At 45.1% G+C, this 13,245-nt stretch overlaps 2 protein-coding genes across 2 annotated transcripts in view; both read right to left on the reverse strand.

The window, feature by feature from the left end:
• LOC146859577 (uncharacterized) overlaps nucleotides 1–13,245 on the reverse strand; it is a 99,010-nt gene that overhangs the window by 20,946 nt on the left and 64,819 nt on the right. The window lies entirely within an intron of this gene.
• Nucleotides 1,461–13,245, reverse strand: part of LOC146859578 (uncharacterized) — a 620,782-nt gene continuing 608,997 nt past the window's right edge. The window contains exon 6 of the mRNA XM_085646502.1: nucleotides 1,461–5,099. Coding sequence (XP_085502628.1) covers nucleotides 3,645–5,099 — 1,455 coding nt within the window. The 3' untranslated portion in view covers nucleotides 1,461–3,644. The remainder of the gene's footprint in view (nucleotides 5,100–13,245) is intronic.

A 13,245-nucleotide genomic window follows, 5' to 3' on the forward strand; every position in this document is an offset into this window, starting at 1 on the left:
TTTCTTGTTCTAGGCAGATTCTGACATGGCTCCCTTTCTCCAGATACCCCCTAAACAGCAGGATCTTCCCCCTGAGAAATACAACCCCATTTGCGATGATATACAGTTGAGTCCTTTTCGTACCATAAACCCATTGTCAGGACTGTCCACATATGGGCCGGACCCTGGCAATGGGTAGATAATATTTTTCCACATGTATCATGCATGTGTGCATCCAACACACATTCAGTCGAAATGCACACATCGGCCTCGATATATTTGGTAAAATACTCACCACCGCCACAAGATCCCCGCATCCACACCACCAGCAGCGTGGTCAACTCATAATGCGGCGGTCTTTGGGTCACCATCGCTGTGGGCTACTGGCGAGCGTGGACATGGGTCTCTGGCAGTTGGACAGCCAAACTTGTAATCAGACCCAAACTGACATTTGACCTCTTTCCTTGAACAGATATCAAATGTGTCAAGATAAAAACAAGATTTAAAGGCATCTTTACTGCGCATTCACTCTCTGAATGAAAAGAACACCGGATCCTTTCCAGATTATGTTCATTCGCCAGAACAGACCAGTAATTGCTAAAAATAGCTCAACTTGATAAAATCTGACTCGCCTTTTTGAGTAGATTTTTTGAGGCCTGAATAGGATTAAGTTTGGAGTGGGAATAGTAAATCTAACACTTCCAAAGTCTAACATTTTCCCTAATGTAGTTAAGTTTTTTTGAGTGGGAATAGTAAAACTACTCTCAGCCCCCAAAGTCCAACACATTCCCCAGTGTGGTCAAGTTTGGGCTGACATTAAAATCTACCCTGCAGAAGACCAACACTTTCCAATGTGGTATTTGTTTTTTCAAAATCTTTATTTTCATTTAAACATAGACAACGGTCAGACAATAATAGAGGTACAACATTTATCAGCAATTAACATATAGTGTGCATCAAATGCAGGGTATACACGTTCCAGTTCCATTTATTACAATTGTTGTTTTTATTTCTACATAGTACTTCCGCCGGGTTCCCTCAGTGTATTTCCCAATGTTAGTAAGTTTAGAATTTTAACTCTACCCTCCAAAGTCCAACACTTTCCACAGTGTGGCTAAATTCGTAGAGGGAATCGCAAATCGGCTCTCCATAAAGTGACAGCATTTCTTTATATTTTGTAGTTTAAATTGTTATAGTAACTTAGTATAGTTTGTGTTATATATTTTTATTCAGTATAATTTTTCTTTTTTGTTCTATACGTTTTCTAAACATGCTTTTAATGTACCCCACTCTTAAATTACATTATTTTTGAATAATCACAAGTTTTCTGTAACTTTGTTTCTTAACAAAAAAAATGTGTGCAAATTATTTAATATTTTACATATGCAATAATTGTAGTGTACACACATTTTTATTTGTAGGTATATAAATATTTTAAACTTGTTTTAGTCATTTTAACATGCAAGTAATTTTTCACATTCTTTTTGTTTTTTTATACATTATAATTAGGGCTCCCCGTTTTCTGTTTTTACTGATTTTTACAGATAGACACAGATAGAAAACAGTTATTTTCGTGTCTGTATTTATTTTTAAATGTGGATAAAAATGTTTTGTTTTTTTGGGAGTAAGTCTTAATTCTGTCTTTCACACTGAATCTCGTTCAGGGTGTTCCCTGGCGTCAATGACCTCCTTCAACTGCTCTGCTATGTGACGTCGTCTTATCTCCCGTGCATCCTCTCTAAGTAGAACTCTTCCCTCTGCCACTGCCCACTGAGTCACATCTCTCATCCAGGTACCTACCACAGGCCCACCAATAGACTTCCAGGGCATTGCTATCCTCCTTCTGGCCAGTACCAAGGCCAGATCAAGAAACCTATTTCAAATCTTCTGTTGGGGTGATCGAGGAAAACGTCCCAATAGACAGACCCCAGTAGTTGAGTCAAGTGTGCATCCCAGTGTGTCACTCAGTGTTGCCAATACCGCATCCCAGAACTGACGCAATATGGTGCATTCTCAGGTCTGTGTACAAAATCTGCATCAATATGTTTGCTCCTCAGGCAGCAGCGTGGCTTGCCACCATAGACTACTTGGACTTTGTGGGGCGCCATGTAGGTCATATTCAAAGAGTTAAACTGTGTGTACTTTAATCTAGTGTTTCTTGAGACCATCTTAGGGTAGGCTAGGATCTTATTCCACTCTGAGCCCGTAATTTCTCGATCTAAAACTGTCTCCCACCGCTGGCGCAACCTTGACAGAGGTTAACGGGTCATCTCTGACAACGAGCTATAGAACCACTTCACTAAATGCTTGGTTGTGCCAAGGGTGAGCAAGGATTGCAGCACTCTATGCGTCTTGGGTTCCTCACGGCCCCCTCTCCAAAGTCCTCTGAAAGTGTGAACCGGGGCTTCATACCGGAGAAACTGACCATCCTGTAGGCCAGGGCCTGCAACTAATTCCCTGAAAGGGACATGGGTGTTTTGTTGATAACAGTCCCCTACTGTCTCCAGCCTTACGTCCGTTCAGGCTGATAGCTGTTAATGGGTCCCAATGTAGTAGGCCCACTAAGGGTAAGTCTGGCACATACAAGGTAGTCCCTTTTGGCTTTACTATATAGCGCTTCCAGGACTGCAACGCAGCAGTCAGCAATAGGGTCGGGCGAGCAATCTCAACTGCTCGGTTGAGCAGTCTAGCCAACAATCGGCTGGTGTGTGCTGTGGACTCTGCCAGTTCTAACTCTTCTAGCCTCAGCCCGTCCAACTACTGCGCAACCCATTGTTCTAAACCACCTAAACCTAAACCACCCTCTGCAATGGGGCACTGCAGAGTTTCTAAGGAGACCCTGTGCTGGTCCTTATCCCTAATCAAATCTCGTAGCAAAGTATCTAGCTGGTGAAACCAGCAGAAGGAACAGTCACAGGGAGGTTGAGAAAAAAAGTACAGCAAATGTGGAAGAATTTTGAACAGTGATACTTGGGCCATAATCAACAGCCCTTGTTCACTGCAGGTGGTATAACATATGTCCTGTGTGTATCCTCTAATGACTTGTTAGACTTGATGGAGGACTAAGACTTTTCCCTCATTCACTGCAGGTGTATGTTTTTTCTCTTGTATGTGCTTGCTGATGAATCTTCAGCTCTGATGGCTGAAGAACAATCTTCTCACATTTACTGCAGCTGTATGTTGTTTCTCCATTATGTGTTCGCTGATGTTTCTTGAGGTGTGATGACTGACGAAAGGTCCTCCCACATAAACTGCACACATATGGCTTTATTTCTGTGTGTGTTCGCTGTTGTTTCATTAGGTTTGATGACTGAGTAAAGGTCTTCCCACATTCACTGCAGCTGTATAGTTATTCTCCTGCATGTGTTCGCTGATGTTTCTTTAGTTCTGTCGACTGATTAAAGCTCTTCCACATTCACTGCACACATGTGGTTTTTCTCCAGTATGTGTTTGCTGATGCTTCGTTAGTGTTGATGACTGAGTAAAGCTCTTCCCACATTCACTGCAGCTGTATGGTTTTTCTCCTGTGTGAGTTCGCTGATGGATCTTTAGTTGTGATGACTGACTAAAGGTCTTTCCACATTCACTGCACACATATGGTTTTTCTTCCATATGTCAATCAATCAATCAGGGAATTGTAAGTGTGCTACTCACCCATGAGGGTCTCAAGGCACTGAGGGGGCGGGGTCTCCAGATCTGTTTAGCCGAAGAGCCAGGTCTTGATGTTCTTCCTGAAGGAGTTCAGGGAGGGGGCGCGTCTGATGTCTGCCGGTAGTATGTGTTTGCTGATGCTTCATTAGTGTTGATGAATGAGAAAAGGTCTTCCCATATTCACTGCAGCTGTACGGCTTTTCTCCTGTATGTGTTCGCTGATGGTCCTTATGTACTGAGGACCGATTAAAGGTCCTACCACATTCACTGCACACGTATAGTTTTTCTCCAGTATGTGTTTGCTGATGATTCTTCAAGTTTGATAAATGAGTAAAGGCACTTCCACATTCACTGCAGCTGTATGGTTTTTCTCCTGTGTGGGTTCGCTGATGGCTCTTTAGTTGTGATGACTGACTAAAGGTCCTTCCACATTCACTGCAGCTGTATGGTTTTTCTCCTGTGTGGGTTCGCTGATGGCTCTTTAGTTGTGATGACTGACTAAAGGTCCTTCCACATTCACTGCAGCTGTATGGGTTTTCACCAGTATGTGTTTGCTGATGTTTCTTTAGTTCTGTTGACTGATTAAAGCTCTTCCCACATCCACTGCACATGTATGGTTTTTCTCCTGTATGGGTTCGCTGATGGATCTTTAGTTGTGATGACTGACTAAAGGTCCTTCCACATTCACTGCACAAGTATGGTTTTTCTCCAGTATGTGTTTGCTGATGCTTCTTTAGTGTTGATGAATGAGTAAAGGCCTTCACACATTCACTGCAGCTATACAGCTTTTCTCCTGTATGTAATCGCTGATGGACCCTTAGGTTTGATAAAGTATTAAAGCTCCTACAACATTCACTGCACATATATGGTTTTTCTCCAGTATGTGTTTGCTGATGTTTCGTTAGGGTTGATGATTGAGAAAAGGTACTTCCACATTCACTGCAGCTGTAAGGTTTTTCTCCTGTATGTGTTCGCTGATGTTTCCTTAATTCGGTCGATTGATTGAAGCTCTTCCCACATTCACTGCACATGTATGGTTTTTCTCCAGTATGTTTTTGCTGATGATTCTTTAGTGTTGATGAATGAGTAAAGGCCTTCCCACATTCACTGCAACTGTACGGCTTTTCTCCTGTATGTAATCGCTGATGGACCCTTAGGTTTGATAAACGATTAAAGCTCTTCCCACATTCACTGCACATGTATGGCTTTTCTCCAGTGTGCATTCGCTCATGTGTCTTCAGATGTGATAACACAGCGAAACACTTCCCACATTCACTACACACATATGGTTTTTCTCCAGTATGTGTTCGCTGATGGCTCGCTAGTGTTGATGAATGATTAAAGCTCTTCCCACATTCACTGCAGCTGTACGGCTTTTCTCCTGTATGTATTCGCTGATGGTGCCTTAGGATTGATAAACGATTAAAGCTTCTCCCACATTCGCTGCACACGTATGGGTTTTCTCCTGTGTGCATTCCCTGATGAATCATTACGGTAGATGACTGACACACTTTCCTCATTCACTGTATAAGTGTGGCTGCTGATGCGTTAGGCACATATAAAGTTTTACTTTTGGTGTTCACACCTCTAAAATGAGTATGGTTTGGACATGTGCGATGACTCTCACTGATAACTGGCCATCGTGGCTGATGAAATGTAAAGCTAATCCCACAGTCATGGATCCCTAAACATGCTAAATAAAATAACAGTAGAGTTGAGATATCACTAATTTATTGTCAAACTCCTACCGTGCGAACTGCTTCTTCACTCGTGGCCATCTTTACTCTTCTGCAGTATGATTTTAAGTATGTGGCATTTGTATTTCACAAACCTAGCAAGAGGCAGCAGAGAGCTGTTAGGGTAAGAACTAACTACATTGATAAATCAGAATATGCTAGGACACCACCGCTTCCTTTCAATCATCAGTTTTTTGGCTCACATTTTACTTCTGGTTATGCCATGGAACAACTTCTCTACTTTCTGTGGTTTGAGCTTAGCTGGGACTTGCATCTATCAACACCACACCAGAGGATAATTATATCAATAAATGTAGGCCAGTCAGTGGGTGGTTATATCTGGGGTTCTGATCTGAGTAGCTGAAGAATCCAGTCTTTGTGTTGAGGGGAACGGGTGCACCTTAAGATCTCTAATTTCAGTAAGTCATCTTTAACTCTCAGGGCAAGAGGAAGGGTGTTCCAGAGGCAGGATTTCTTTTAAAAGAGACCTCTACCACCAAATTGTTGGTCCTCAGTGGATAGATGGCTACAAGATTCATTCTTGGAGCAGAGTCTTCGTTAGGCAGCCTTGAAGGGAACTCTCTCTTCGATCATGAGCTGGTATGGCAGCCAAGGGCAAAAGTAATGGGGCTATTGTGTCTTTAGTCAAACTGAGGCAATCAGCTGTGGTTTTGAATAATTTCCCAGTTGCCAAAGATTTTCTTGGGAAGCCATTTTAGAATGGCGATGCAGCAATCTGAGTGTGATGACACTGTTGCAAGTACTAGGGTGAATTTTGAAGGGCGCAGTAGGAAGGAGAGGATCCTCCTGAGGCAGATATAGAGGATGGAATGAGCATTTACTCACTGAGTCCACATGAAGGATGAAGAGACCATTGTCGTTACATCACATGATGTCTCTTTGATCAGACTCTTCATCATGTGGGTTTGTCTTGCCTTGTTTCTTATTGAGGTTTATCTACTGATGTGTGAGATCTCTGCTCTTATTGGCTTCCAACAGTCTCTGAAATCTTGGGTCTTTATCTCCAAGATCTTTTTAAATATTTGCTAGCATTTCAGTATTTTCTTCATTCTTCAGCACCTTTTTCTGTGTTGTGTGCTCATAAGTCCACTCCCTGTTGGATAAAAGAGATCTGAAATCACTCAAGTGTAAGTGTGTGGAGTAAAAATAATATTTCAACAAAAACTATAAAATCTTTTAATTAAATGTACTTAATTATATTTATATTGCAATATGTTTAAGAGCTCTCAAACACAATTTAACTAGATTATTTTGAATTAAACAAGAAAGTATTTGTATTTACAACAAACCACTCCCCTCTGTACTCTGGATTAAAAAAACCTAGTACAAGCATCAAAAAATCTCCATGACAAGAAACATAGTCCAGTGGCATAGCACAGAAAAGCATAGATTGTTGCTTGGGATGTCATTAAATGGCTGTATGGAGGGTAAAGAATGACAGCATAGTTCCCAAACCTGTAATACAGAAAGAGAGGTACAGCTACAGAGAAATAATGTAAATCCTAGGGAGAACCTATTGCACAATACTGAGCATTGGGATCCTGTAGCCTGCACTCGGACTGAGAGAGCTTATTTAGAACATGTCTGAGTTAAATGCATCCTGGCAATGTTTACTTGAAGATCTGAAGAGCTGGCAGGTCATCTATACATCAGGCAATGAGGTGATGCAGCTAACTTAACTATAGAGTGGTATATCGAAATCACCAAGCAACTTCAGGCAAATATTAATAGTAAAAAGCATTTTAAAAATTAGAGGATAGGTCATGAAAGAAAATACAGTTGGATCAGAAAATGGTAAATAAGTAGACAATAGGTTGCAGAAAAGATGTCCATGAATGCTAGCTTAGGACCTGTAACTAGGGCTCTCCAGTGTAATCAACTTTCATAATATAGTTTCTAACATTTCTTTTTAAAGTCCATTTTGTGGCCGTGAGGATGTCATTTATGTATTAGCACTCTCACTTTTGCAACTCTTTGATGTCAGTACCTTCAACCGACAGCCCACCAATGACTGCGGTGCTGCAATGAAGGGCAGGCGAGGCACTTTCTTATAACTTTACAGAGCAGAGAGTATGTTGAGCAACAAGCTCTGTCCTCCCACAACATTACTCTGTTTCCATGCTCGTACAACTTCTTGTGCTGCTAACAACAAATATCTGGAGTGTGAGTAATTCTGCCTCGATATACAAGACACACAGCCAACTCTATTCCACTGCGGCAATAGCGCTAAATAGGAGCATTGCACATATATGTATATATTTTTTATTTCATGTTATTGCAGTGTGTTCAAACAACAGTATTACAGAATGTAATTGGACACATTTCCTGATTACATGAATTTACTTTTCAGAGGTGTCGATAATGCATAAGTCTTAGAACTGGGGGTCTCTAGTTGGCAGAGGTAGGTACCTTTGTCCTAATAGGAACCCTTGCTTCTAGTCAGGGTAAGGGGTACACACTTTAGATAACCCCTACCTACCCCCTTGGTAGCTTGGCACGAGCAGACAGGCTTATCCCAAAGACAATGTGTAAAGTATTTGTACCAACACTCACAGTAACACAGTGAAAACACCACAAAAGGATACCACACCAGTTTAGAAAATTAAAGTATCTTTATCTAAACTAAACAAGACCAACACAACAAAAATCCATCATACACAGTTAAAAATATGACTGTCAAAAGGTTTCAAGAAGTTCTCAAGCCAAACAGCCGCAGAGTCGGAAAACATAGCGATGAGACATTCCTGAGACCTTGGGGAGGCGATGCGACAGTTCTGCGACACGCAGAGGACGAGTTGCATCGAATCGGGTCTGTATGGGGGGTGATGCGTCGATTCTTTATGACGGTTCCGGTTTGCAGCTGATGCGTCGGGAAAGCGTGCCGCACAGGTACGATGCGTGGGAATCCGGGATGCGTCGGCAATCGATGCGGCGGCGCCGAACGGCACTGCGTCGGTCCTCTTCAGCTGCGATCCCTCGATGCATCGATTCTTGCAACAGTGACAGGCGCTGCGATGGTTTTCGCAGCGGCACCGCGATGCATGGAAATTCTTCTCACGCCATGGAGATGCGTCGAGAAAACAGCTGCAAGAAGAGCGATGCATCGATTTCTGTAGTTCTTCACGCTTCTTCTTTCTTCCAGCTCCCAAACAACGGCAAAAACCTCCAGAGGCCCAAAAACTGGTGCAGGCACCTTAAGGCAGGTCAGAACTCACAACAGCAGAGTTCAGGGGAGCTAGGGGTGAAGTCTTTGTGTCTCTGAGATTTCTGAACAGGAGGCCAGCTCCCTTCAGGCACTTGGAGATCTCCTTCAAGCAGGGGATACAGCACACAGCAAAGTCCTTCTCCTTTCCTTGGCAGAAACAGCAACTGCAGGCCAACCCCAGACACACAGCAAGGGCAGTACTTCTCAGTATCTCCAGCTCCTCTCCTTGGTAAAGGTTTCTCTTGAATTCCAGGAATAATCTAAAGTCTGGGGTTTTGGGTCTGATACTTACACCCCATAATGTATTTGTTCTCCTTGGCAAGGGGCTCTGAGCCCAGTTCAAACAAGTTATGGGGGGGCACTCTGCAAGTGCACACAGCATCCATTGTCAGTGTGAGCCTTGGCTCCAGACACACCACAGGGGGGCGGAGCCAGCATTGTGGAAGGCAGGCACAGCCCTATTCAGGTACAGGTGCTACTCCTCCCACTCCTCCCACCACTCAAAATGCAGATCAGGCCTATTCAGCCTAGTGAGCCTAGTGCTGACTCATCCAGTCTCCTGGAGCCACTGCACCACCCCAGCCCCTGTCACTCCAAAACCAGACAGTCAATCCACAAACAGGCAGAGGCACACAGGATGGCTGAACAAGAAAATAGCCACTTTCTAAAAGTAGCATTTTCAAACACACAATTTTAAAAACCATCTTTACTAAAAGATGTGTTATCAAATTCTGAGTTCAGGGATATCAAACGCCATTTTCCATCATATCCCTATGGGAAGATATGCTTGAGAAAAGTCACAAAGCATTTCCCATTCTGTCCTATGGGCCAATATAGCCTTTCAATAGTGAAAAATCAAATTGCCAGTATTTCACTATCAGAACGTTACACACACCAGTACATATAATACCTTTCACCTACACTGCACCCTGCCCAGGTGGGTACCTTGGGCCTACCATAGGGGTGCCCTATATGTAAGAAAAGGGAAGGTTAGGGCCCAACAAACACAGGTCAGGAAAAAAAATAGGAGGAAGAAGCAAAATGATTGGGGATAACCCTGCAAAAAGGGCCATTTCCAACACAACCCCATTCCAGTCTAAAGCCAGGGCAGACCAATCCATACCTCGATGGACTTCCCTGCTTGGTGTGACAGAACATGGAACCTGGCCCAAACAGCAGGGGACTATTCCTGTTCTACGCCTTCCGGAACACAGTTGTATCCCTCTATTCATACTCTCAGGGCCCACCAAGCTAACTCATGGGGGACCCTTCTTTTCACCTGGGGACCCCATCTGTGCAGCGCCTAAACGTACTTTGCTCACAGAGGTGTCCCAACAGGTAGACAGTACCCACATGGCAAACACAGTGGTCTGGCCCAGTCCACCCCCGGGGTGTGACCCATGCCCCCCTCCCAGGGCCAACTCTATCCACCAGGACAACCAGCCACAGTGGCCACTGCCAGCTGTCAGTGATGAGAGCCAGGCCTCATGCCTTTCAGGCCTCTCTAACCTCTGTGGCGTCAGGAAGTGGGGGGGGCGGGGCGGTAGCCCCAGGTGCCTAGCACCTTTTCTCCACTCTCCCTTCTGGCAACTCAGGTATGGCATCCTGACACTGGCCCACCAGCCCAGGGTCTGTACCCTGCGGCTTAACAAGAGACTGGGTTGGGCTCTCCCACACCCTGTCTTCCTCCCTGGGGCTCTGCACCCTCCCACCTGGAACGGTACCCCCAGAAAACAACTTGGTAGGGGCACTGTTAGCAGTCGCCCCTTCCTCCAGGTCAGGGGGGACACCCCGAACCTAGTCCTCCAACACAGGGTCGGTACCCTTAAGCTGGACCTGTTCCTGGCAAGCCAGGACGTCCGGGGGAGTACACTAACCTCTCCCCAAGGGAAACACACTCCTCATGAGTGGTACAAGAGTCTGCCTGGTGCAGATCTCCAGCCTCCTCTCCACTTGACAGAGCATGAAGACCCCCAGGCTAGATGTGGCCTCACCAGGGTCAGTCTTGAGGTGCTCTGACCTCAGAGCTGGCAACCGCTGACCCACTGGTCCTTCCACTGGGGATTGCGTCCCCCCTCACCCTTTTCTCTGGACTCATGCACCCTTCCCACTGGAGCAATGCTGCTAGACACCAAAACTGGTGGGATGCTTGTTAAAGCAGCCTCCCCCCTTGTCCACCAGACAAGGGGGGAGGCTGCTCAGGAAATGGCCTCCCAGCACAGACTAGGCCCCCCTCCTGGTGTTCACTTATGGTACCAACCAGGTCCTGGGACTGGGTTTCGGCCACTTTGGGACACAGCCCACTCCTTCTCCTCTAAGACAGGACATGGAACCCTACACCCCTCCCACTACACTGGGACCTATCTGGGCTACCACAAACCTCCCCTACCTCACTTGGTTGGGGAAAACCTGAGCCACCCTATTCAGGATCACTCCCAAAAGCTTCTTCAGACCCACTGGAATCCACCAAAAGGTCTGCCTCAAGCACAAGCTCTCTGGAATCAGAGAACTTCACCAGGTGTTGGCGTAGCTCTGAAAAACAGGGACTTAAAATATGTTCTCCAACAATTGAATCACACAGCCCCCCATAGTTGTTAACCAAGCTACCCTTTGCCTCACCATCCAGTGCCTCACACAAGTACCCCACATCACTCTCCTGAGACTGGCAAGACAGTGACTGTCTCTGTCACTCCAGCCACACTCTTCTGGGCGGTCTCCACACATACATACTAGGACGTCTACCATGGGGGAACCCCGCTCCCTGCACCTCTCATCTAGTCAGTAGTGTCCCTCCCACCACTAGGAGTATGATCCCCGGTGTCAGTTCCCCAATCCACTTCAGGGACACTGCACACCACTGGAGCTACCTCAAACCTGAACCCCCTGGTGTATGTTAACCCCCTCCCTCAAGTCAGGTGCCACATCTCTGGGTGTGTGTACTTCTCCCTCAGCACTAGAAAACACAATGTTGCTGCCACCATCTGAGCTGGACTCCACCTTCAACCCAGCCAAGCTCACTTCCTGAGACTACACACATCTCTTTTTGCTTGGTTGAGACACTCAGGGCCTCAAGCCTCGCAAACTCCTCATCGAGCTCTCTCATTCTCAGCTCATATGCCAAGATCAATTTCTTTTCTCCCAAGGCATAAGCTCTCCTGCTCTCCTCTGCCTTGGCTTGGATTTCAATTTCCATCTGCTTTGTTTTGATCCTCAGGACTTCTAGCTCCTGCTCCCTGACCCTTTGGTTCTCCTCCAGGAGAAAAACTGCTAGAGGAATGATTGCTGCCAGCCCTAGAGGCTGCTCTTCCCACAGGCAGATCCTGTGATCTGAAACCATTCCCTTGTGCATTCTCATCCACCTCTGCATCCTCTGACTCCCCAGCCTCTCTGGCCTCCCACCGGCTCTTATGGCCTTCTGTAGCTCCTCCTTCCTGGAGCTGCTCTTCATGGGACATCCAAAGTTCCTGCAGAACTGCTTGAGTTGACCTACTTTGTAACTACTTAACATTTCAATTTCATACTCCAGTTCTGCAACATCTTCTTGCTGGTTTACCCTTTTGAGACATGATGCATGGATACTTTAAGGGTTACTCAAAAATAGAACCAAAAACAAAACACAGTATGTGGTAGTGTAGTGGTCTGCACTAAACTAGTGATGTACACCAATCACTGTGGGTCAAGTACAAATACAGGATCAAATCCTCACCGCTGACCACCAATATTAAAAAATGGGGGTCTCTAGTTGATAGAGGTAGGCACCTTTGTCCTAATAAGGACCCTTGCTTCTAGTCAGGGTAAGGGGGATACACACTTTAGATAATCCCTGCTCACCCCCTTGGTAGCTTGGCACGAGCAGACAGGCTTATCCCAAAGACAATGTGCAAAGTATTTGTACCAACACTCACAGTAACACAGTGAAAACACCACAAAAGGACACCACACCAGTTTAGAAAATTAAAGTATCTTTATCTAAACTAAACAAGACCAAAACAACAAAAATCCAACATACACAGTTAAAAATATGACTTTCAAAAGGTTTCAAGAACTTGTACCATAGAAAACTATGGATGCGTGACTTTTCACCATAGTACCTGTAGATGGGTCAAAGTTCTCAAGCCAGCCGCAGAGTCAGAAAACCAAGAGATGCGACACTCCTGAGACCTTGGGGAGGCGATGTGACAGTTCTGCGACATGCAGAGGACGAGTTGCGTCGAATCCGGTCGGTATGGGCAGTGATGCGTCGATTCTTTGTGTCAGTTCCGGTTCGCAGGTGATGCGCGGGGAAAGCGTGCCGCACAGGTACAATGCGTGGGAATCTGGGATGCGTGGGCAGACTCTTGTAGCCACTGCACCTCTCCAGCCCCTGTTACTCCAAAGCCAGACAGTCAATCCACAAACAAGCAGAGGCACACAGGATCGTTGAACAAGAAAATAGCCCCTTTCTAAAAGTGGTATTTTCAAAAACACCATTTTAAAACCATCTTTACTAAAAGATGTGTTATCAAGTTCAGGGATACCAAACTCCATTTTTCTATGTTATCCCTATGGGAAGATATGCTTGTAAAATGTCACAAAGCATTCCCCATTCTGTCCTATGGGGCAAGATAGCCTTTCAATAGTGAAAAACAAAACTGGGAGTATTTCACTATCAAG

Source organism: Triturus cristatus, chromosome 3_1 (genome assembly GCF_964204655.1).
Source record: "Triturus cristatus chromosome 3_1, aTriCri1.1, whole genome shotgun sequence".
NCBI lineage: Eukaryota > Metazoa > Chordata > Amphibia > Caudata > Salamandridae > Triturus > Triturus cristatus.